The following is a 26063-nucleotide window of genomic DNA, read 5'->3' on the forward strand; positions in this document are numbered from 1 at the left end:
ACGCTCTGCCGGGCTCACCTGCGCCTGGAGTCAGAGCCTCAGAGTTATAGCGAGTGAGGAGCCGGACGGGTGTGTGACTGCCGGGGCCGAGAGCGGGCGCTACCACACACATGGGGGCACACGGGTTACCCTTCCCGGGCTGGCGCCCTTGGGCTTTACTTTGTACTTTACAGGTAAGTTAGTTACCCCCTCTTCAATGTCGGGCGTGTTTTTCGGGTGTGTTTGGCTGGAGCTGTGAGCGGGCAGCGTCCTCGCACGCGTTGTCGGGGACTTTGCTGCTTTACGGCTTATTCATCAGTTTGGGGCGAATTGTTTTGTATTAATTTTTTTTGCTACTTTCTGGTCTTTTTTTTTTTTTTTTTTTTTTTTTCTTAACCCTTTATTTGCAAGAAAGTATTTGGACTGGAATCATGCAGGTTTTTTTTAATGCTTGACACCCATTTTATTAATGGGGTTATCCTTATTTCCCTTATGAATTGTGGAGTGATAATCACAAATTATAATGGGGATGTTAACAGCAATTAAAAAGGGTGTCAAATTTTTATTGTTTAAAAAAACAAAACTGTGTATGTAAAATATATATATATATATATATATATATATATATATATATATATATATATATATATATATATATATATATATATATATATATATATATATTATAATATAATTTTTTGGGGTGTTTTAATGTCAATAAATGTATTTTTTATTTCTGCAAATATATTTATAAGTCCCTTTTGGTATTTTAAACTACTCAATAAACTGTTACTCCATTATAAAAATTGAGGAGGAACTGATAAGATATATTGCTACCCACAATCTACCTTCAAGGGGGTGGGTAGCTTTTCAAAGAAAATGCCTGTTACGCATATTTTATGGTACAACTGGAAAAATTGGCTACAAAGTCAGGGTGTTTTGTGGGGGTTTTATTTCTGGAGTTGTTACAATATGTATGTGGGCAGTAAAACCTCTACACAAAATCTACTTTAAAAATTCATTAGCTGAATAATCAATATAATTGGAATAAAATATATATGCAGCTTTGTTTTCTTTTGTGCTGTATGTGCTAAGATGTTTGCAAACAGTATATGTAAAACCTTACCTGCATTACTTCTATACCTATACAATGAAGGTTCTTGTTGCACAGATTGACCAATTCACGTGAGCCCACCAGACATGCGGATCTGTTTTCTTACATTCCTGTCTCTCTTCCTAGGTGCTGACCTTTGTGACCACCAGCTCTCTGGCCTGTCAGCCTGGCTTTTCTTCCAACAAGTATATCATTGCTGCGGACCGCAGGGAGCTGAAGAAGGATAGAAAGCTTGGAACAGGTATGGCGCAACGCCCTGTGCATGCCTCCCACCCTAGTGTGGCATTAACCCCCTATCTACCTTTTCGGTGGATATGGCCCTTCCCGTTTTGATTCCTTTAAAGTCCTGGGAACTGCTTGCGCAAGGTACCTGGCAGCGTTACAGTTAATAAATGGCGCAGCTTCTCTCATGTTGCAACGTGTTAACACCTTCCTTGCTGTACTGTTTGTTTTCGGGCATCCCTGCCTGTGCATAGTGCTATACTCCTACGGGATCACGTACTACTTTTTAATAAGTGATGATCCCTGCAGATGGAGTACTTTTGTTCTCCTATATTTTTTGCATTGTATCATATATTCTGCCACCAAAGAAAGGAATTGGACGTCCATTTAATGATTGATCTTGGCAGAGTCTCTATTCTCCAGTGTACAGAAGCACATGTGTCCTGTCTCCAATAGGTTTTTAATGATTTCCTTCCATGTTTCCAAGTACTGTCGTCAGAATATAAGATCGTGACCTGTCCATTTCTGTTGTGCACTGCTTTATGGTATGCAGCGTTGATATAGTCGGTGCAGAATGTTGCACCTTGTCTCTTCTGTAATGAGCGTTGAGAGAATTTTTAAAAAAATATTGAAGAATTGCATTGTGGGTTGTCTCTTCTCCCTGACTATAAGGCATCACAACCTGCCTAGATCACACCCATCCCCCTCCCCACCTCCATGCATACCAGGGCTCAGGTTACCTGCCAGGTCTTTCTTATCCTCTCCTTCCTTTATAAACAGATGTTTTGTCACCTAGTTTCTGTTGTGTCTTATTTCCCAGCCTGATACATTATATCCCGCTGCCTCTTGCAGGTTGTGACATCCGGGTTTCAGGTTCTGCTGTGTTTTAATATAAATAATATGGGATTCCTGAGGGTCTTAGCTGCATTCCTGCAGCATGAGCGGGGTCAGGTTAGGAGTCTCTGGCCTTGTGAGCTGTTTGCACAGGTCTTATCTTATCATTGTTTGGGAATGTAATATAATTTATTTCTTCTGGCAGCCTGGATTTTACTTGGGACTGGCTCCTGCATACAATGGGCAATCCTGCAAATGTTCACTGTTTACAATGTAGCAAATATGGTGAATGGTATCACACTCTGTAAGTATATTTAGCACCTTTCATTGAAGTGTTGCTGATATGCCCTAGCAGTCTGCTGACCTCCACCCCCAATTTACATGCATGCTCCACCGAGCCAAGTGTGCATGTGTTCACCTTGGGCAATGGTTTAAGCTGCACCAGACATCGCCTGTAATGCGACGCACCCAATCCTTCTCTTCGCCTGTAGACATTAGATGGTTTTGCCAAAATCGTCACTTTCTGTTGACGCAAATGTTTGCCGGATGACTGTTTTTGTTTTGTTTTTTTTGTTTGTTTTTTAGAACTAAATTATTTTGAAACCTGATCGATAAGACCCTCACGGTCTAAAAAGTTGTGAAGGTGCAAAGTTTTTCCTTTGGTAGTTGAAGAAAAGATCAACATATGGTCAATACGGACTTAGTGTGGGATCGTTCACTAGACGATCGTACGTTCAATGTTAGTTCAGCAGTCGGCCTACTAATGTGTATGGCGCCCCCCCAACCAATCAAGGCTTGTTCCTCTGAGAGGCTCTGCAGTCTGGCCCTCTAGGCTTTGGCAATATTATGTATTTGCTTGGGTGCTGTAGGTTACGAAATACCTGTGGTTAACCTAACAATAACAGATGATTGCTGAGGGTTGGTTCTCATGGCCCAAATGCTGGCAATATAACCATAGTCCAGGGTTCTGCTTTAGAGCAAGTCATCTTAATGGGAAACTCCCCTTTAAGCTGGCGATCGTTGTGTTGCACAACCAAAGACTGTGCAATGCTGCTACCTTGGGTAGGATGATGGCTTGGTGGTTAGCACTGTTGCTTTATAGCCCTGGGTTCAAATCCCACCAAGGACATCTGCAAGGAGTTTGTATGTTCTGCCACATTTTTGCGTTGGTTTCTTCCCACTCTCTAAAGACAAACTGATAGGGAATTTAGATTTTGAGCCCCAATGGGGACAGGGATGTTTTTTTAAAGCACTGTGGAATATGATGGTGCTTCATAAGCAAAGCATAATAAATTAACATGTGATTGCCAATAGAGATGGCGTCATAAAGTAAGGTTACTTTATTTTTTTTTTTTTTTAAGTTTTTAGCTGATGGCTGCTCTTGTGCAAACCAAAATCCTCATACAACAGTCAGATTCCACTGATTAGTTTGGAATCAAGACTTTTCTCATTGACTTCTATGAAACTGAAAAATGTAATGCAAAACTATGGTGTGCAATTCCTGTAATGTGCAGCCACAGGAAAATGCTACAAAAGTTGCCATTTAGCTCCCAACCTGGAGAAAAGATCAAGAATTGTAACTCTCCTTCTGCATCTTGTTACTAGAACAGAGAAACACTAAATCCATGTGAATGGTGACGACCTTTTGAAGTGGTAATAGTAGTTGGGATAGTTCCAGGCAATCACCAGGGTGCCATTGTCCTGGATCCTGATAGGTCTTGTTCCCATCCCCCTCTCTCCATGGGTGCTGGCCATCCTCCTGGTGGTGTAAATTGCTTCTGGTGGTGGTCACTACCCTGTCCTGTGAGATGTCCCTTTGTGTCTGTGTTTGCACAGGACTTGTTCACTTTTATACCTGCATCTCCCTGTAACTGAAACTCGACTGAAACTTCATATTTTTTTTTTCTCTAGTACCTAACTCTTCTTCTACGGGTTTTAACAAAAGCATTATTGTTCTTCTTGCCCAGGTGCGTGAGTAGTTCAGTGTAAGAAACGCCTCCTGAACTCGTAGGCTGCAGGTCCTAAATGGAAACTTATCCTGCATTTGTCACTTTTTCTATTTGTGACCTATTCCTAGGACTGGTTGCAAAAACGAAAAGGGTAACACCACCAAAAGATACTTTGCATATTTATTAGTGTACAGTACAATTGTGTCTTCAGAAGGTGGTCTCATAACCTGAAATTACAAAATTGTCCTATCCGTGCCCCCTATACAAATGCATGCAGGCACCTCTTGTGGTGTCTTGTCTATTTTGAGATCAAAGAGTTACAATTCCAGTGTCTAGATACTACTTTACCGTTGGTAGTCCCCACCCATGTTTGACAGTAGGCCAATGCTACTCAAATCTGCATGTTTGTCTGACTTATCTAATGGGTACGTTGGCCTTAACGTCCAGCAGCCTGATCCTTTTTCTCCCAGATTTCTGCTGTCTGGAACAAATTTGTTCACCTGATTAGTGTCTGGGTGTCCTTTTGCAGACCAATGACCAAGACATAAAAAGTCAGACATGTTAAATGCTTTTATGAGCTAAAATGGCATGTGATCAATGATCACAATCTCTGTCCTCCTTTTAAGCTGCGTTCACACATTGCTGCTGTGCTGCGTCTTTTATTGTCAAAATAAAATGGCAGCAGCTTTGACGTACTTTTGGAAAGCTGAAACAAAACTTTGCAATGTTAAACCTTGACATCATACAGAGGTCATCCAAAGTATGGGAGATCTGTAATGTCTGTATCCATGAAAAACCCCAATGACTGCACTGATGGACAACATTGATACAGGATTTTTTTATTTTTTTTTGGGGTCATGTACATGTGAGTGAGGTCTTAAGCCAAGGATTGCAGTTCCCCATCTAAAGACTGCTTTTATATAATGTATGGGGGTCTTTACACTATGACCCGCATCTAAATTAGTATTTACTGTCTGCGTTTTTCAAGGTTATTTGTGAAGGACTGTAGACTGGAAGATCAGGCTGGGTGACTCTTATCTATGACCTGTAGGTTTGTCTGCTGTGGTCATAAATGATAGTGGTCCCAGACCTACAGCAAAACCCTGCTACTCTGATCTGTATATGAGGTTCGGGAACAAGTGGCCTACGTAAGAAGGTCTAGTTTGGAACTGTTGCCACGACTCTTCCAATCTTTAATCAGACTTATTAATTATGGGCACTATTTTGGTTCCTTCGTTATGGTTGTCTAGATCTGACTGTATCCTAAATTGCCTGTAGTCTTAAGAAAACCCAATCGTGCAAGATATTATGACTTTTGGTCCTTAGGCTGAATTTAGATATTCAAAGGAGGACTGACAATAGGTCTCCTGACCCAAACTCTGTAGCCTTTGAGGCTGAGTTTGGGTCATCTGTAGCCTTATATATTCCCCTTTTGAGGCTGAGTTTGGGTCAGGAGTCCTACGGTCTGCATGGACATCCTGGTCCATACATGAACCATGTTTTGTGGATATCTGAATTCTGTCTTATTTGTAATTGGATCATTGATGGTACCAGTTGTGGACTTTGACAACCAGTAATTCTTTTTACCTTGGTTTCTGACATGGTCCTTTGAAACACTAGAGACCTGAACCGCTGAAGGTGTTGATGGCGCCTCCCCGGGCTTTGTCCAGCTATATATAGGGAGCTCCCACTTCGCCATTAGTAGCAGTGTCTATGGATGTAGCTGTGTCAGCTTTGTGCAGTTGTCTTCATTTCTATTTCCTGAATTGATTTGCAGATATGATGCACGGTTAATGGCATGTTGTGGTTGTATACTCATCTGCGTCCATCATCTAAGTGCTCCACGCAAGTCCTGAGGTCTTGTAATGGACCCTTAACTCTGCTCCTAATCTGATCCCAACTTTTTATATTTTGGTTAGTCAGCAGAAATAATAATTATCGCTGTTATGTGACAAGTCTATCGCCTGCTCGGTCTCCTGCCCTATTAAGGTCTTTCTCTTCCCTTTTTGTTCGATGTTTGTGTCGTCTTTGTGTTGGCGGAGCAGTGAGAACACCCCCTCCCCATCCCTAAGGCTTCACCTGTTCAAACACGCACCAGATCGGGTATCTAGTTACTATCGTGCAGCTGGGTGATCTCCATATTTGTAATGAGGGATGCATGTTTACAACTGTGCATGTGTGTGTGTGTGTATATACTGCCTGGTATGTTGAAGGGGGTAAAGGGCATCTGTAATCAAAAGTTTTGTATTGTCCATTAATAAGCTAATATATATATATATATATATATATATATATATATATATATATATATATATATATATATATATATATATATATATATATATATATATATATATATATATATATATATATATATATATATATATATATTTATTTTTTTGGAATGAAACCTAAAGCTCACTGCAAGCATTGACACCCAAGTCGGAAACTAAGGCTCTACCAGCTATTCATAAACTACAACTCCCAGCATGTTCCATTAAGTGTTAGAATGCCTGGGATGCTTGCAGTGTTTCCTGCATGGGTGCACTTTTTAAATAAGTTTGCAATATTTTTAATGTCTCTATTCTATAGCACCATTTATTTCATGGCGCTTTATGTGAAAGAGAGGTATACCTTTTAAAAAAAAAAAAAAGTACAAATTGGAACAAAACGAGTCACCGACTGGTACAAGAGGAGAGAGGACCCTGCTGAGGGCGCAGTCTACAAGATGCATGTCTTCATCTAATGCTAATAAAGAGGTTTTGTTCCACAGCTGCAATTTGCTTAAGCATGGTGGCTCAGTGGTTAGCACTGTTGCTTTGTAGCACTGTGGTCCCGGGTTCAAATCCCACAAAAGTGCAACATCTGCAAGGATGTTCTCCCTGTGTTTGTTGGTTTCCTTACACACTCCAAAGACATACTGATAGGGAATTTAGATTAAGCCCCATTAAAGTGCTGTAGAATATGATGGCGCTGTGTAAGTAAGCATAATTGCGTTACTCGCCCTCCCCAGGTCCAGCACTGATGCTCCTGGTGTCATATATTGCCTGCAGCTCTGCCTTCACTTCCGCTAGAGCCAACTGGTGAGTTCAGTGGTTCTGCCCAACTAGATGGCACAAGTGGCTCTTGTTAACATCAGCATGGCAGAGACTAAGCACTGGACCTGGTGAGGGTAAATAAAGTCCAGGTTTTTCTTTAATCACACTGGAACCAGAAAACCCATTTTTAGTATATGTTCACATGTGACTTTTTTTCAGTGCTGTGGTCCAGTCCAATTTGCAGGGATCTGCAAAGGTCTGGAGAACAAGGGTCCTATTTGTTTTGGCATTTCTGTAGAGAATGGTGAGGGCAATGAACCTTTTCTCTCATGGTAGAACATGGCATCCCAATCATCATAGTTGGGTGCTCATCTGATTTTTCTATATTTGCCACTTGTGCAACATCTCAGACTGGAAACTTAATTGCTATGAACTGAACTTGCCTGGCCCCAGCTCCCCAAAAATCGCACTCCTGGAGACATAGGTGGTCCTAAAACTGTCAATTCCTGGCAGACACGTTTGACTTTTTGCATTATGCATGGCTGTGCTTATCAGGTCACCTCTTGCTTGTGTAGGATGCATATTTTGGAAACTAATTTACATGCAATTTCCTTCTATGAATGGGTATGTTCGGATTACTGAATATTGGGTGCACCCTGACAACTTTGGGTACCTTTTTGAGAAGCAATGTGGTAATCGTCCATACATCTGCTATGTCACTTGTCAGGCTTTATTTTCTCTTGCGCTGACTTATGCTGCGGTGTTAATCCTAATGTGTTTAGACAGTTGGCCAACGTCCTCCGCAAACAATCATTTGGGCCTCATTACAGCTGGTAAAGCCCACTCTACCCTACCTAAGACGCTCAGGCCTGACAGGCGATGGAAAAACAGCCGACATGCTGGATCTCGCTATGGGATGGCTATTACTGCAGGGATGAAGGTGTGCGCTGGATCCAGGGAGATATCATTTTTTTTATTCTGTTTTAATAGATGAAATTAATGTCGCCATATTGCCCAGGTGCTCCGTAAATGCTGCAGTAAAATCACAAGTCACATATTTTTTTTTTGCAATTGGCTACTTTTTGTCCTGTATACCACGTCTATACAAGTGTGTATTAGTACAAATCAATACTGACCTCAGAGCGAAGTTATTAATGGAAAGGGCCCATTAACAGAAGTTGTGTACCTTCTTAAAGGGCAACTACATAGAAGTCCACCGGCTTACGAAGGAGATGCTAATGTTCATATATGTATGCAAATGATTTGATCGCTGGGATACTTTCCTGCTTGGAGAATGCATACACTAAGTGTATCCATATTTATTGTCACTAATATTCCACAAATATTTTATTTTTGGTGCCAAACATTAAAGCAAAAACATAATTAAGCTTTCAGCAAGTGAACACAGCCTAAACATGAACTTGTTGTGACTTTGCATTAGGTATCGGTATCAAGTACTGGAAGTAAAACATCTTTCCTGTTTTCATTACCAAAGCTTTCTTGGCTCTCGTCTTTAATCTGTACAGTCATATGATGAGATGGGACTGACAAACATACAGCAGGCATGAGACCAGATTACAGAATAGGTCATGCACTGGTAAAGAGGAAGCACTGTAGCCATGCAAAATAGATCATAACCTTCTCAGTGTATATTTTCCTCTATTTTTAATGTAAAAGGAAGTGTAGAAGCTCCATTCTGTCTAAGAACTTTGCGGAGGTGTTGCTGACTGCTTTGTAGGACTTAAACACCCCCACACACAGACTTTAGCAGAATTTTTTTTAGGTTTTTGCACTGCATGTATTTAAAAAAAAAAAGTGTAAAAATATACCCAAGAAACAAAATTGGTAAACTTCCATCTTTCACTAGTGCTTTTATAGACTTCTTTCTGATTTGAGTTTTCAGCAGAGGTAGGGTTAAAACACTGAACTCTTCTATACACAGCTGATATCACAGGATCCACCAATTGCAATAGACTGATTCTGCTCCCCCCTCGCTTAAATATTTCCGGTCATTTCAAGAGTTTTCAGCAGCCTCATTATCATCAGAGGCAGGATTACAATGACAGGTAGCACCTCTATGCACAGCTGATCACACAAGCAATGTCACAGGTCCCCTACTCCTCCCTTCACAATGGCCTTTGCACACACTCATTAAATGCTTCAATACAAAAGATGGGGAGGGGGTGTCAGTCTTCTCAGTGCTGCTAATGCACACGTGCATTTTCCAAAATTGTGATCAATGACCCATTGGTTTTTTTTTTTAAACAATGGGTCATTGACCACAGCCAGCAGAATCTACCATGAGGAAAGACTATTGAAAACAATCAGTAGAACAATACAATGGATGAGGAACCTAAAGTTATTTTCAAATACTTGGTCAGTTTGATGTTTTCCCTTTTTTTTTTTTTTTTTTTTTTTCCTTCTTCTTTGGGTTGGCAATTGTGCATTCTTCCCCTCTCAAAATATTCTTAAAAGAACCTTTTTAGCCATCCTCCTCGACTTTAGATGCCAACTTATTCTTTAAGAGGCTAAAATTACTCAATTCGTCCGCCCTTACCAAGCACCTCAGGGTGGGTAATGTCAGACTACCATGCATCTATTGCAGTTGGCAGACTTGCTTGATCATACAGGTTAGTTATGACCCTACAGTTTATCCTTTGAGACTGTGGCACTGACTTCTCTGTAATTCTGTAATTGGTGAAAGCTCCACAATTGGTGCCTCTTCTAAAGGTCCTGGAGGTTAATCACCAGCGGTTTGTGATCGGGAGGAAAGTGTTGCTTTGCTGAGGGCCTTTCTTGGCTCGGATTGTGGAGCTTTCTGCGGAGACCTTCTAAACTGTAACCTGGGGAATTGTTGCACAGTAACGAGCAGTGTATTAACCTTGACGTGGCGAATGAGCGTTACAGGAAATGTTATCTAATGACCTTGTCTGCTTTTGTTAGCAAAATGCACAAATATGGGTTTTAATGACACCGTTAAGTGGTCTCCTATAATTACTGGAAGAAATTTCCAATATGACGCATGTTGCTGTAAATCAGATTTTGCAAGCAGTATGGAATTGATATATTAGTTTTTTGGACAGCGATGAAACCAGCAACAGGGAGAACAGTTTAGTTTTTGATGAACGGTGATTTCCAAGTTCTAAATCGGAATTAAAGCAACGCTCCATCCCAGTCTTAATGCCAAGTACAGGCCCTTTGGAGCGAGTGGCACGGGGCTTGGTCTTTTGGTATTCTTTGCACCCGGAACTCATCTGAATGTGACCTCCTCCAGTTTCTGCATAGTATGTGCTCTCTTTCTGCTTTGGAATAGTTAACTGATGACCTGAAAGATGCATTGTAGCATAACCCAAACACATTCCTTTCCATGCAGGCAGAGCTTCGTCCTACAATGTCTTTACCCTGCCATGCTCAAGTTCAGCTAAATGAGCTTCTCAGCCCTTGCTGAAGCATGCAAGTTATATCCTTGGCCTAAAATATGGAATTTCTGCTGTGACTAAATTACCACAAATCGAACCAATGATGATTAATTAAGGATGTTGGCTGTGATGGCCAAGCCAGACCCCTTCTGTCAGGGCCAGGGTGACTGACTTGGCTATTGAAACAAGCAAGCTGCCAGCCAGCCCCCTTCACACACAGCAGTGATGACATGGTAGCACCGGAAAAGCTGTCCTGTATAGTGCACAATCTGAAAATTGAACCTACTGGGAGGATTTCTTCAGGTTGGTGACTACTTCATTAACTGAAGTATATTAAAGGGACAGCACAGCCTCAGAATATGCCATAAATCTGATAGATGGGACCTCAATCTTTCTCAAACGGGTCACCTCTCATGCCACTCAATGGAAGCGGTCACCATGCACGTGTGGTTCACCAATCTCCTCTATAGGGTTTTCGAAAACTGAGTGCACTTGGGGCGCACATGTTACTATTTTAGACATGTCCTCAATATAAGTTGTACAACTTGGTCATTTTTAACTTTTTTTTTTTTTTTCCTATAGATTTATTGGGGGGATCCTGAAACTATTCAATCTATGCTCACTGAGCTGCCCACTACTGAGCGGTGTTTTGAGCGACTGGTTGGGATCCAGGTCCCATCTGCAGGGTATTTTAAGGCCTTTAATTAAGACTTTGTTCTGGACATCCCCTTTAAATGTCTAGTACAAATAAACAACCTTTACCTGATCTAATAAATGACTTTTAGATCTGGACTTGCTGTCTGCCATGATTGAGGCAGAATCGGTGACATGAGTCTTTTCCTGTAACTGTATTTATGGCTGCAAGACTTTGACATCTCTGAGTAACCCCTATAATATGTCATGGAACTAATGGAAAAATTGAAAAGCTCTAGAGCCGACGTAGAAGCAGGTTTATGAATATTTAACACATTTCTATCCTTAACCATCTGTGGGTTTTCTTTTTCCATTTACCAGCCCTGGAGGTCTGTAAGTTACCTGTATATTAGGCAGCCGCTCATGTCCTGGTCTACCAGCACTAAATATCCTTCACTAATGGTAGGTGGAATTTAGATGTACGCGGCCATAACTGGTGAGTACATTTATCTGGTTCTTGGACACTTCAGTTTCCATTTATTCTACATTCTTGATTTTGGGCTTAATCTGGAAAGTCTTTTTCCAGTTCACTTGCAATGGTCTTTCAACTATAAATGACCAACTACAAGAAGAAAGAAGGTGGAAGAACTAATCCCACACCCACCTCATATTTGAGTACTGTATTGACATGCTCTTTTGGGTAGTCCTCACTTTTGGAGAAATGCTCTCGTAGTGGACTTTGTCCTAATGTCTTCTGGATCAAGAAATCCATTAAAAAATGTTGGATAACACTTTATATGCCAGTCTTGGTCCAGAGACTTCTGGAGACAAATGTGTTAAATTTATGAAGAGACATTCCCTGTGTACTCCAGTCATGGACTGGAGTAGGTTTCTGGTGTAAGTTGCGCTATTTTATGGCACAGATCTACAGTATAGTGAATCTGATGGGCCACTAAATCCTGTTTTCCCCACCCCTCCCCCTTTTCTAAGCTCTGCCCATTTTTAAAAAATTTTGAAGCCATCAAACTCACCAAAGTAAAAATTTAAAAAAAAAACTATTCAACTCTTAAGCGCATGTATGGTGCCATTAACTAACTTCCCTTTTGGTGCTTTGTTAAAGCACACGACTTGTGTGCTTGGTCCGCCATGTTCCTGGTGGGACCTTTTGTACAAGCGTTCTGGCGGATCGTAATCTTTTGGGCATGTTTGATAAATCCTGAGTCCTAATTATGAAATGACTTAAGCACTCCTCCATCAACATTTATTTTTTTATTCTCTTTAATATATTGCAGTCATCATATTATACAGCACTGTGTACTTACAATTGCTCATTTTGCCTTTCTACCCAGTTAATTCTCTTTTCCATTGTGTGACATCAAGTGATTAAAAACTGACTAGCTGAATCCTTCTAAGCCCTATGTGGTAAGATGAGGTCATGAGTCACTGCAAAAGTCCCTGGCAGGAGGGAGGCAGCTGGGTCAAGAGTTGAAAAGGGGATGATAAATTTTGGGACAAGAGACTTCCTGTTTCTACATAGAGCATAATTTGCTGGGTAGAAAGTGAAAATGAGCAATTGTAAGTGCACATTGCTGTATGACTGCAATATATTAAAACCCTTCCATCAAAGTTTTTATACTCAAGTCCAAACACCAATTTTTGTAGTATTGGCCAGCAAGTGTTTGTAGGGGGCTTCCCAATTGTACCCTTGACCGATGTCCTAGAAGAAAAGCGGCCCCTAGAGAACACTAAAAAGCAAACCTTAGCCCAGCTCTCTCTCCTGACAATCCATGTAAATCCAGTTTAAACTCCCTATTAATTGACCTCCAATCGGCGATCGTTCAGCTCTGCGGCCCCTGTGTAAATCCTTCCATGCCTTTTTGTGTTTCCTGGCTGCCATATTTATCGGTGTGCTTAATCTGATGCAATGAGACCTGTCGGCAGGATGTGACCTCCTCTTCTCAATGAAGTGTGATGTGAATGGCCGTCCACCCGCTGCTCTGCCCAGGACAGGACTGAATAGTTTGTTTTACTTTGTAGACTCCTGGGAACTGTGGGGGAGGAGATCATTAATACTGGTCTTGAACTGGTCATCAGTGAGTAATGGGGGACTTCTACTGCAACTAGAATCCTACAGTGTTACAGTAATGATAGTGGGGTTATTTATGTTTTTTTGGGCAATAAGTGAATTTTCAAACATTCCAGTCTCTAGTCTTGGGACTTGTCAGCAGTTGTCTGACTCTTGGCATCCCTTCCTATCATCTGTTTTTGAATGGGTCCTATTGCGCACAGATGGGTAGGTGCTGCCGTTCCCTTCCGCGCCGCCTGCAGCTTTGTCCTATCCACTAGAAATCTTACACAGCTGATCGATTATTGGGAAGGCCATCAATTTTCTAGAATTGGAAACTAATAAGGGGTCAACCGGTGCCCCCCACTTCTACATCTGATGTGACTTTTGCCAGGTATCATGCCTGTTTAATTTTTAGATATTAAAATGCAATTAAGACTTGCTGGCAAGTAGCCGATGGACGCACCAAATCGGTAGTCAGTTCCATAATGGGTATTCAGGAGGATCTGTGAACTCTATATTCTTGCCCTCCTACAGTTGCATGATCTTTTTGGGTATGGGCTTGTAGCTCTTCCTTCTGATCATGAATAGAATGGGAGAGCTGCAGTAAAGACTGCCACTTAGTCTGCCTATTAGTAGAACGGGACATCCTGTGCTGTTTAGTCTGTACTTGGCAATGAGGGGGCAGAGCTGAGGTTCTGTAACACTGGGCACTAGTTATGTTACTGCTGCTACGGAGGGGGACTCAGGATAAAACCCCTCATTGTTGGCCCACTTGCTCTGTACTCGGCCTTGTCACATGTCTGCCCGCAGGGAAGCGGTCAGCAGATCTAGCCTGGAAATCTGGATGCAGAACAAAAGTCTTAAATAACTGCATGATAACTTCTCTACATCACACGCAGGACAGTAGATTGGACTCTAAATATTCTCTAGTTAGATCTATTGGGCATTAAGTTGCTTAACATTGGACTGTCAGAAATTGAGTTCTATTGTTCCCTGTTATCAGCTGTGGACAGGCCGAATATTTATTAATCTTCAGCAGAGTTATGGATACGAAGTCTCCCTGTCATCCATGATTACACTCTGTGATGTCTCCAGTGCAGCGGCGTTGTACACATTACATGGACAATTAGTCAGGACAACTGATCGGCCAGTTGTATCTTATAATGTTTAGGTTTCAACATGCCTGATGATTTTTGGGTTCACTCTTCTCCCCACATTGAGAACACAACCACTCAGCCAAGCTGAGCATGCATGTGTATGAGTGTGGGGGGTGGATAGTTGTCTTTTCATTATTTTTTTTATTTATTTTTTAACCTGCGCATTTAGTTTGGCTGGTATTAATCTGTAAAGCTGAAAAAGCTGCTGCCAGACACTGTCTATATAAGGATGGGACATGTTGACATTGAGCATGTCTGATCGTCCTTCACCCTGCAGTTAGAGGGACAAACCCCTTCCCCCCCCCCATCCACATTAGACACAAGGTTTGGCCTTCCAGACACTCCGGCTTTCAGAAGTTCTGGATGATGAGTCGAATCCTCCGGTCTCCCCTGATCTCGTGCTTGGTGTAGAATGAATTCTGTATTCACACTTCAAAGTCAGCGCTGTGGGGGTCACTTTCTTATCACGCATTCAAATTATTTTTTTCTCCCCTCTCCTTTCTTCATGGGATGGGTGGACTGGAAACATCCAGACTCCTTCAAATTGAATGGTTTGATGTTGTCTCGCATGTCCTACAAAATCCTAATGGTCAGACGTAAATGCATATTAAAGCCTAGCCTTAATTGGTCTACTTTGGCAGGCTGTTTTATTGGGTCGCCCTTCTCTTTTCCAATGTTTGCCTTACTGCCTTTATTGTTTGTACATGTCCCCGCTTAATTGTAAAGTGCTGTGGAATATGTTGGCGCTATATAATTAAAAATTATTATTATTCCTGGTCACTGATCAAAGGGTCGGCTAAAACGGCCATGTTAAGGACCCCATCAAAATGCGGCACATCTCCGCTTCCTAATTCCATAATGAGCGATTTGGTCCTGACTGGAATTTGAGAAGATTCACAATCTTTTAACTATGGAAAGTATATTACCTCTTGGCCATGTTCAAGATTTGTAATTCAAAATCAAAAGTGGAACAACCAGAGGAAAAGTATGTGCGCCACTTCTGCATTTTTCACCCACTCCTGATTTTGGCTTATACTGATCGTGTGAACATGGCCTTCAGCTGATGTGCTAAGACCTGATGAGTTGACTTATTCTGGATCCACTGATGGAGCAGAACTTATTACTTTTTACTGTTCAAGTTGCAAAGTTTAAAATTTGCAAGTTTACAACAGACAGACAATTCTAGTCTGAACGCGGCTGAACCCCCGTCCTAGCCAAAGATGGCCTCCAGGTATGATGTGTTTTCCTTTCAACGGCTCATTACTCGGGGCACGAGTCAGATTGATGGCCTGAGGTGTCCTATGGGATGTTCACAGTAGTGGCAGTGTTACATGGACTGCCTGCATGTCTTCCGCCATTGTCACTTGTACTTCGTTCGGAAGATTGGTTTTACCGTGGAGTCTGATGAAAGATCATAAACGCCCCCGAAGGAAAATTCTCTTTGGACCGCTGTGTCTCCTAAGCTTTAATACAAGTTCATGTCTGTACCGGCCTGGAACATGTGACGATTTTGCATCAAAAGCAGAATTTTCATCTCTTAATGTGTTGGGACTGGTTTCAGCTACACCCTGACAACTGCTTTATGTTCGTTGAAATAAAAAATACTTAAAAAAAAAAATAAAATTTCTAGTCCTGTACTTTTGCTATTGGCCTACAAAGCCCAGCATCCACAGAACCGTCTCTTGGTTAGTGGATTTATTGAAGACCCTCTCCCATGTTTGTAGTGCAAACAGCTCCTTACTCCCTTCACACAGTCATGCAATTAAGCAGAGCTTGAGCCTCGGGCCATTGCACCCCTTCCATAGGCTTTTAATAGGATCAACAACGAATCACTTTCAGGATGTTTTTGGGCAAGGGGGATAACTCATTGAGGTAGAAAATCCTGCTCTGCTTCCGGTGTCCATCTGACTCGCAGCCCATCGAAAAGCGGATTAATGCTATGGGCATAGAGGGTGCCCCTGCCTGAGCTGTTTATTATTATAGATCTTTCCTACTTGGGTATGCATGCTATATATGCAATTTGGGGACCCCTGTCATAGTTCTTGCACGGGTATCCCTCAAACGCAAACTCGTGATTAGTTTTCCATTCTCCGTCACCTCCTTTACACACTTGATGTGATTTTATGGGGCGGCTACTTTGCACTTGTGCATTTTGCCACCTATACAGATTTGTTCATAGAAGGTGTAGACTAAACCTAGACTCGCTTCCTGCCTAGCAAAGCCAGTGCCAGGGTGTTGGCTAATATGGCACCTGTGCCCCATCTGTCCTTTGTGCCAATGCATACAGAAAAAGGGAAAGGGCGCATGTGTAGACACACAGGGCTGTTTGTATAAATTAAAAGTGCCAGTGCACTCACCTATAATGGTTGTGTACGTCTACACAACCAAGATTAAGCGTGTAGTTAGAAGGGCTCCGGGTCGCCTCTCACTGTTTGTAATGCCGTCCTGTCTGTGTTTGTCGCAACTCCGTGCTCCTCGGATGGTTACACGATCCCGCCGGACCGGCTACCACGTCATCGCAGGTCCTCAGTCGTTTTTCCCGGTGGCTGGGTAACCGCAGGTCTTCAAACCTCCAAATTTGCCCGGCTGCTCCTGCCGCTTAGGCTCCTTATGGAGATATTTCACATGTAAACAATGGTGCAGCGGTCTCAGGGAGCGCCAAAGGAATACTGGGCAAGTAAATGGATAACAGACCTTTATTCTTCCTCCAATGCCACTGCCACAACGTGTTTCGGCGGTCTAAGCAGTCTACATCAGTGGGGACCCCACCTGATTTAGACTGTCGAAACGCGTTGTGGCAGTGGCATTGGAGGAAGAATAAAGGTCGGTTATCCATTTACTTGTCCAGTATTCCTTTGGTGCTCCCTGAGACCGCTGTACCATTGTTTACATGAAATGCGTACGGAAAGGCTGCAGTGCTGGATTGACCTTCATTCTTGACTTTGGGCAGGTCAAGAGATGGACATTCCCCTATACAGAGGGTCAATCCCAATCTAGATGGTGTCAAGGAAATTAATGCCAAACCCATTTTGTTCTTGAGATGCCACCAGAAATGTCTGGCCACCGCTCAGTTCAGCGTGCATATTGTGTCAGAAGGAAATGGTTCTCATATAGCAACTTTTTTGTCTCTTGCAGTAAAGTTTGTGGACTGCACTGCTCGGAAACATGGTAAATTTGATGTTGGAGATCCCCGATTCTTGGTGCGCGCAGACGGAGAACTAATTACAAAACGACATGTAAAGCTTAATGGCCAAGACATCAAGTTTCTCATCAATACATGGGATGCCCATGGAAACAAATATTCCACAGCGGTTATTATAAAAAGGCTGCAGCGGCATAAAGAGGTGAGTGGCGGCTGATGAGATTGTGTGGGCTTCATGCCGGGATTCCTTTTATAATCTCTGATCTTTTATTTTGAAGAAATCTCACCGCAACAGCAAACTACCATTACTGACTTTCCCTGAGAAACAAACTGGCCTAAAGAGGAGGAAAAGGGATTGGGTCATTCCACCCATCCATCTGTCTGAGAATGACCGGGGTCCTTTTCCCAAAAAACTGGTTCAGGTAAGGACACGTCTCCATATTCCCAGCTTATGGCATGCTAGTTCCTGAGCTGTGCACTTGGGACTGCTGATGGATGAATTTAAGAAACTTTTGTGGTTTTATAACTTTTTTTTTTTTTTTTTTTTTTTTTACTTCTAGATTAAATCCAACAAGGTTACGAAGATTTACTACAGCATTACCGGACAGGGTGCCGATACCCCACCGGAGGGAGTTTTCACCATTGAGAAGGAGACTGGCTGGCTGTTGGTGACTAAACCTTTGGACCGTGAAAAACTTGCAACATACATTGTAAGTATTTGGACTTGGCCTGTTCCCTTTCTTTTTTTTTTTTTTTTTAATTTTGGTTGCCTATGTACATTATGACCAATGATCCTTATAAATCTCACAGTTGAGACTATCGCTGAGTACTAGTTTGGTGCAAATAGTTGATACTTGGTGGTCCAACAAGTAAAGGTGGAATAGAACATAATGCCGACGACTAACTGGAAGTTGTAAAGGTCTTCAACCTACTGGGATCGATCACTCGACGCAGCAACGAAACCAGAAGTTAATAGGAGAATAGCTATGGGCAAAAAAAACTATTAGGTCATTGGAGAAGGTCTTCAAATTGAGGAGCATTTCACTGGTGGCAAAGACACGAGACTTATACATAGTTTGGTCTTTTCTGTAGTAACATATGGATGTGAAACCTGGGTGATAAAGAAACAAGACGAAAGAAGAATTGATGTCTTTGAAATGTGGTGCTGGAGAAGGATATTCTCAATACTATGGATGGCAAGAACAAACTATTTTGGAACAAATCAAGCAAAACCTGTCACTGGAAGCAAGGATCGCCAAGTTACAACTTGTCTGCTTTGCCAGAATAGAAAAAACGATCTGTAGAGGGAGACCAGCGACCCAATCGTATACCATCAAGATAATTGCGAAGACCCTGGTGGACCTATCTAGGAAGATTAATCTTATGCAAGCCTAAAGATCGTTCATCAGGTTGCCATGGCTTGAGATCGAGCTGAAGGCCAATAAATAGGTTATTTTCAACAGTCACACCCTCCACACTGACACCTACTGATCCAAAGAACAGTTCTCTGAAATGCCCTGTAAGTGTAGGGACGAGACCATGCCACTTCCATACAGAATAGATGGATCGGAGATGTACGTTTGCGGCTACTGCTGTACTCTGATGGTGTGGTATATGTGCTCCTCTGCTCCATTTATTCTTTGGGATTGACAGTCAAAGATGAACAAAGGTGGCATGTGTGGGCACTACTGTATTCTTTGAGCCTTATTCCTCAAGATCTGTGGGGGTCCCAGCAGTCCGATCTTCACTGATGCACAAGTTTTTAAAAAGTTTAATATGCAAATTGCCTCTTCAGAGAAAAAAAGGTCTTGTACTCTATAGCGCCACCTATTGGAAGCAGCAATCCTACAAGTCACAATGAAACATACCCAATTCTTCCTTCCGATTAGAGATGAGCAGCTGCCCGAGGAGTTTGACAGTGACTAGTTCCGCCACCATTAAAATAAACCTGCCCGATCTGCAGACGCTATGTTCGGTTTATTTAACCAGTTTTATTTCCGACACAGCTTAAGTCTCACGCGGTGTCTGCGAACGGCCAATCTGTGGAGGAGCCCATGGACATCATCATCGAGGTTATTGATCAGAATGACAACAAACCTGTGTTTACAGAACAAGTGTTCAGAGGTTCAGTGAAAGAAGGCGTTCCACCAGGTGAGGCGGATTTCTGCCAAATTTTTATTTTTTGGCTAATGTTGGGAAAATTAACTGGCTTTAAATATCTTTCCTTAGGAACGCCCGTAATGAACGTCACTGCAACAGATGACGATGACCCAGAAACGGCAAACGCAATTCTTGGTTATTCCATACTAAAGCAGGAGCCCGAGGACCCATCAGCTGGACTCTTTACCATCAATAGTGAGACTGGTGTCATCAGTGTGATTGGGACCGGACTGGACAGAGAGGTGGGCGCCTTCTCCCTTGCATACTGTTAGAATTGACACAATTTGTCAACTGGCTAACCCCCAATTCTGTATCTCTAGAAAATCCCAGAGTATACACTGACTGTGCAAGCGGCTGACATGGAGGGCACGGGTCTGTCCGCCACTGCAAAAGCAGTTATCAAAATCTTGGACGCCAACGATAACGCCCCAGTTTTCGATCCTTTGACTGTAAGTTTCTATTAACTTTAACTCTTATTTGTCCACTGTGTAACCTATACATTGTGTGTGCAGGGTTCCCACCAGCGAGAATGTGACTCCCAATCTCCTCCAATTTAGGGTAAAGGGGTAGGGGGGGCCCTCACTGTCCCAGGAGCCCCCTGTCCCTTGTAGTTTAACTTTTAAGAGTGCAGCATTACACAATTTCATAAATTTACTGGACAGACAGGCACTTCTTAACCCTTGACCCCATTCTGCTGATATGAGGCAACAAGAGGGTTACTCCTGGCACCATTAGAACTCTCCTGTCTCCTCTTCTGTGCTGTGCACCACTTCTACAATGTCTAGATGGTGGGGGGGGGGGGGGGGGGTGCAGAGATCTTGCTCCTTAAACTGCATGAATGCACTTGCCCTTAAGCCAAATTCACACATTCATGTTTTGAGATCCAATCTCGGCCCGCCACGCACAGAACGGCCATGGTTCTTCTGCCTCGAATTCGACGACCTCATAAGCAATATAGACGAGACTGAAGTTCAGGTCCAGGAGACCCTCGGCCAGTCTGCGTCAGGCAGATGTATGCATCCATTAAACTTGGGGCACCTAATCGCATTCTAAACTAATGCGTCATCCTTTTTATTCATGGTGCAAAAATACATACATCTTCTGTGCAGTATGAAGCCCTTGTGCCAGAAAACGAAGTCGGGTTTGAAGTGAAGCGGTTGTCTGTAACGGATGAGGACGAAATGCATTCTCCTGCGTGGCGTGCCGTGTACAAGATCAAGGGGAACGAAGGTGGATTTTTCTCAATTACCACAGACAAAGACACAAATGAAGGCATCCTGACTACAGCCAAGGTTGGTGCCTGAACTCCTGTATGGGAACACTGCCGGGAGGTTATAAGGCTAATTGTTTGAGGAATGTAACCCAAAACAGTGAGATGTTTGGTGTCTTAATTTTTTTTTCCATGCAGATGATGAAATAAAACAGTAGCTTGTCTGTATCCTCTGACTCCCACCTGACCATCCAGCGCCTGTGACCTTGCAGTCTGATCCCAGCTGATGTTTATTAAAACAAAAAGGGGGGGGGGGGGGAACTAAAGTTAACTGCACAAAACTGTCTGCAGTTCTGTTAAAATCCTGCCCCCTGGTGGACAAAATGTGTAACTGCTTGTATTGAACACAAGCTGCCCTTTCACAGAATCCTTAGCTGATTGCATTATATGATCATCTATGTCCGGCAGGATGAACAGCTGACTTCTGTCATTCAATACTACTTCTATTCAATCAAGAAGATTTTTTTTCTCTTAATCTGTTCCGGAATCTCTTCAGATAATGCAACATTGCAATATAATGTGCAGATGTAATCGTGTTATGGAACTTTATTAAAGTGTTGTAGTCACATTTAAAAAAAAAAAAAAAAAATTGTAGGGATGAGTAATTTGATCATGGTCCTCTGTGTGAGTATGGGCAAAATGAAGCTGTTGGATAAAATTTCAAGAGTGGTCCGGTCCCATTTAAGGAGGAGCGTACAGGATGGTTCCTTGCATAAAAAGAAGGCGCTGCCAAAAGTTTTGTGGCTCAGCCCATTCGGTAGCGCTGAAATGCAATACTAGACACGAATAAAGGGTGATTCTGTTTTTTGAAGAAAATGGATTTATTTTTTTTTTTTAATGCACGGGTCTGTAGACACTATGTCCTTGTTCCTGTCTCCCGATGCAGAAGGGAGCAGCACCAGACAAATCCTTTAAGGAGGCCATGCACTTTAGCGCAAAGTTGTCTTAATCCTCCAATTTCAGCAGGCCTGAGCAGCTATGTAATATGTATGGTGGACCTCCTAATCTTTCCCCCACTCATGTCGGGGCAGAAAGGAGGACTGGGCATGTTGAATTTCAATGCCCAGTCCTGGCAGTACCTTGCATCAATCTCCCCATTGAATAAACATTATATGGGCACCTTTACGGACAGATTCCCAGTAAGCCTACTACAATATAACCGCCTTCTCTTTTGGAAGAGGTAGTGGCTGATGGTGTCTTTTCTGAAAGCCATTCATTACCCAGTTTTCCACTGACAGAGTACCTGGCGGTCCAGGTGTGCCAACATGGTAAATGCAGCCTAGTAATAAAGCCTTTTGGGGTTAGGAGGCAGTGTAGGGTAACTTGCTTCTATTCACTTCATAGCAATTGCACAAGGTGCTCTTCAATGGCGTTCCTCCACATATAGTGGCCGTCCAGTTGTTGGGTTTTCTTTCTTAACCCCTCTTTTTTTTTTTTTCTTGAAGGGTTTGGATTTTGAGACCAGGAAACAGTTTGTGCTGCAGATCACTGTGGAGAATGAAGAACGCTTTTCCGTCACTCTGCCGACCTCCACTGCTACCGTGACTGTGAACGTGGAGGACGTGAACGAGGCGCCATTCTTCGTCCCACAGGTCAGCTTGGCCGAGGTGTCAGAGGACTTGCCACGTGGGCAGAAGATCACGGCTCTGGTGGCCCAGGATCCGGACAAGCAGCAGAACCAAAAGCTTCGGTAGGTCAGACTGGGTGGCAGCTGCTGACATGGTGGGTTGATGTTGGCAGTCCTGACCGCCTATAACTAGAATATATTACATCTGTTCTCATATTGGTTAAATCTTGCAATGCAGGTACAGAATTGGTAATGATCCCGCTCGGTGGGTCAGTGTAAATGAGGAAACCGGCATTGTCACTGGAAATGGCAACCTGGATAGAGAGTCGGAATTTGTCAAGAACAACAATTACACGATCATTGTGATGGTGATTGATGACGGTAAGTGGAATTTTTGTTGATCTCTGTTCACACTGGGTTCATGATTTGGACTTTTTGGTGTTTCCCAATGGTAATATATTGTCTCTCTTCAGGGATTCCATTTGCTACTGGCACCGGTACCCTTGTTCTGCAAGTGCTCGATGTCAATGATAATGGCCCCGTCCCCAGTCCTCGTGCTTTCACCATATGCAGCCGCAACCCAGAGCCGTACGAGTTCATGGTGACCGATGCCGACATTCCCCCGAACACCTACCCGTATGAGGTGGAGCTCACACATGGCACCGAGATGACCTGGACAGCTGAGATTAAGGGAATAGGCAAGTGAATGAAGTAATGGTGCTGTAATACAGGTTTTTTTAGCATTCATATTCCACATGCAACATCTGCAGCTCCTGGGGTCACCACATGGTATTATGGATGCTAGAAAGTGGTCGTACACAGATTTTGGCACAACCATTGTTTTTGTGAGTGTACAACTCTTACCCCAGTGACGGGATGTGGTGTTGGGGATAGAAAATTATTGGCTAATGTGTGTGGCCACTTTTAGACTACAATCTATCCAGATAGTTTTTCTTCACATTGCATACTATTTATTTTTTATTTTTTTTCAGATGTTTTGTTACTCCAGCCCAAAGAAGAGCTGAAGGTTGGAGACCACAGTCTGTACATCCGCTTGTTTGACGCTCAGAGGCGAGCTCAAGTCACGGTCGTCAATGCCACAGTGTGCAACTGTGAAGGCAGCACAGTGTCATGTCAAGATAAGATTGCTGCTGGTTTCAATCTGCCAATCATACTGGTCATTCTGGGATCCGTTTTGGCACTTCTGAGTAAGTTCTCTTGACTTGCACCTTTGCAAAAAAGTCTTCAAAACCATCTTGGTTCTAATTTGCCAAGTGCAAAAGTAATAAATTTATATACACTAAATAAAAATGGTCAACCAGTGCAATGTGTACAAAGACCCAGAAATGTTTCCCATAATATACCCTATAATATTCAGGGTTGCTAGTTTTGTTGGTGGCTTTCGCTATGATTGCTTACCCCATCCTGGCTGCTTAGGTGGCTTCATTAATATCTTCATTTCTCTCCCAAGTTCTCATCCTGCTGCTATTGCTGTTCTTGAGGAGAAAGAAGGTGGTGAAGGAACCTTTGCTGCTTCCGGAGGATGAGACGAGGGACAATATCTTCTATTATGGTGAAGAGGGAGGAGGAGAGGAAGATCAGGTGAGGTCTACTGTGACCAAAAATGAAGTAATGTCTGCCATCACAAAACTTGTGCAGAGTAATTTGACGGTTTTTATATTTAGGATTATGATCTGAGTCAGCTCCACCGTGGGCTAGATGCACGACCTGACATTATGAGGAATGATGTGGTGCCTACCCTGATGCCTGCTCCACAGTACAGACCCCGTCCCTCAAACCCTGATGAAATTGGAAATTTCATTGATGAGGTACGTTAAGGTGTGGAGGTTCAAATGGGTAATGAGAAGGGCTCTACTGGCTAGGGTTAATGAGAAGGGCTCTACTGGCTGGCTAGCCAGGTCAACTGGCTAGGGTTAAATTGCCTAGTCATCATTTTCCCATGAGTGGACATTAGTGAGCTTCCATAGCTGCTTATACGGGAAGCTGCTTAATGGATTCTCCAGCTCATTAAAGGCAGAAATTACCTCTAAACAAGCTGACGGAACATTCCGGCCTAATGTTCTGGAGGACTCTGCTCTTCTATTGTTAGATTGTTTGCTACTAAATCTGCTGCCATGATACAAACTAAACTGACTTCTTTTATTTTCTCTTACAGAACCTCCATGCGGCTGACAACGACCCCACCGCTCCACCCTATGACTCCCTCCTCGTGTTCGACTACGAAGGAAGCGGTTCAGAAGCCCCTTCTCTTAGTTCCATAAACTCTTCCAGTTCGGGTGCCGACCATGATTACGACTGTCTCAAAGAATGGGGTCCTCGCTTCCGGAAATTAGCAGATATGTACGGAGGAGATGAAGAATAGCTTGTAGGAACGGGACTGCCATACTAGAACTTCTACCACATCGCCTTAAACTCTGGTCCATCCAACTTTTTTTTTTTCCCCCATTTTCAAGCCAAACTGAAGACTTTCCACTTTGTATAGTTGTACCTTGAACCACTACACGCATGTTTTTGTTTTTTATCCTCGCTTTCATGCTTGACAATCTTATGTGCATTATGGCACCAAAACTTTTCTTTAAAGAGCTGAAAAGCCAAAATCTGATGCTTATAAACTAGAACATGCCAAAAAAAGGCTGTGGTGCCTTCCTTTTAGAGCCTATGAATGATGTGGTACTTGGTCATGGTTTCCTTGTTTTAGAATCGACAATAAGACCTTACTTTTTTTTATTTTCCATAACTATTCACTTCTTGGATGGACATGATGTATGACTCTGGGATGATATTTGTAGTGCAAAAACTTTCCATCAATGCACAAATTTAGTGCTGACCATGCTCTAAATATTCTATGGGAGAAGACCTAAACCAACCTATGAATAATTGGATAAGGAGATCACACAAACATTTTTGGCATCAGAATCCCCCTTAGTCTGTGCACATGGGGTCTTTGGAGCAGAAACTTTCCAAACTCCTCAAACTTTTGATTTTCTGCTTTCAAAACTCAGCAAAAAAGACTCTCCACAAAGCCTTATTTCATAGTTATCTGCCATTATCTTTTCTATGGTAGTTTAAAGTTCGGACACCATTTTTATTTTTTTTTCAGGTTTTGTTTAGAATTCAATTTGGGTTATTGCTGCAGGTTTTTTATATTGTGACTTAATTTTCAGTTTTGTCCATTATTTATAGGAATAAATTGTTCTCTCTTTTTCTAACTTGTGTTTAAAACTTGCAAGAAAAGATTTGATGTAAAATGCCCAAATACATTTTATTAAAAGTTTCTGTGGTTTTTATTGAGCTTTTTGAATATATTTTGGAAGTTGGGGGCTGAAAGAAAAATCCAAGGTTTTAATGAGGTTCTTCACCTTTTTTTTGGCTTCTTCTACCCATATGGTAAAAATAATCATTAGAGGTAAGGGGCTATCGGTGAGTAGAGAATATCTGGGATATGGGTTTGTTCACATCTCACCCCATCAGCTCTGGGGTGATGGGTGAT

General features: G+C 42.4%; 1 protein-coding gene across 1 annotated transcript; it reads left to right on the forward strand.

Moving 5' to 3' along the window:
• On the forward strand, positions 1 to 25860 carry LOC141174345 (blastomere cadherin-like). The gene is made up of 16 exons (XM_073659222.1): positions 1 to 173; positions 1220 to 1334; positions 17549 to 17757; positions 17834 to 17977; positions 18116 to 18265; positions 19562 to 19706; positions 19785 to 19957; positions 20036 to 20164; positions 20825 to 21007; positions 22431 to 22675; positions 22791 to 22933; positions 23026 to 23250; positions 23545 to 23760; positions 24024 to 24154; positions 24238 to 24381; positions 24729 to 25860. Exons 1-16 carry the CDS (start codon positions 111 to 113, stop codon positions 24933 to 24935), a joined length of 2622 nt encoding a protein of 873 aa, XP_073515323.1. The 5' UTR covers positions 1 to 110; the 3' UTR covers positions 24936 to 25860.
• The last annotated feature ends 203 nt before the right edge of the window (positions 25861 to 26063 follow it).

This window comes from Phyllobates terribilis, unplaced genomic scaffold, assembly GCF_046119375.1.
Source record: "Phyllobates terribilis strain yellow unplaced genomic scaffold, ASM4611937v1 Scaffold_13__5_contigs__length_258822181, whole genome shotgun sequence".
NCBI classification, from domain to species: Eukaryota; Metazoa; Chordata; class Amphibia; order Anura; family Dendrobatidae; genus Phyllobates; species Phyllobates terribilis.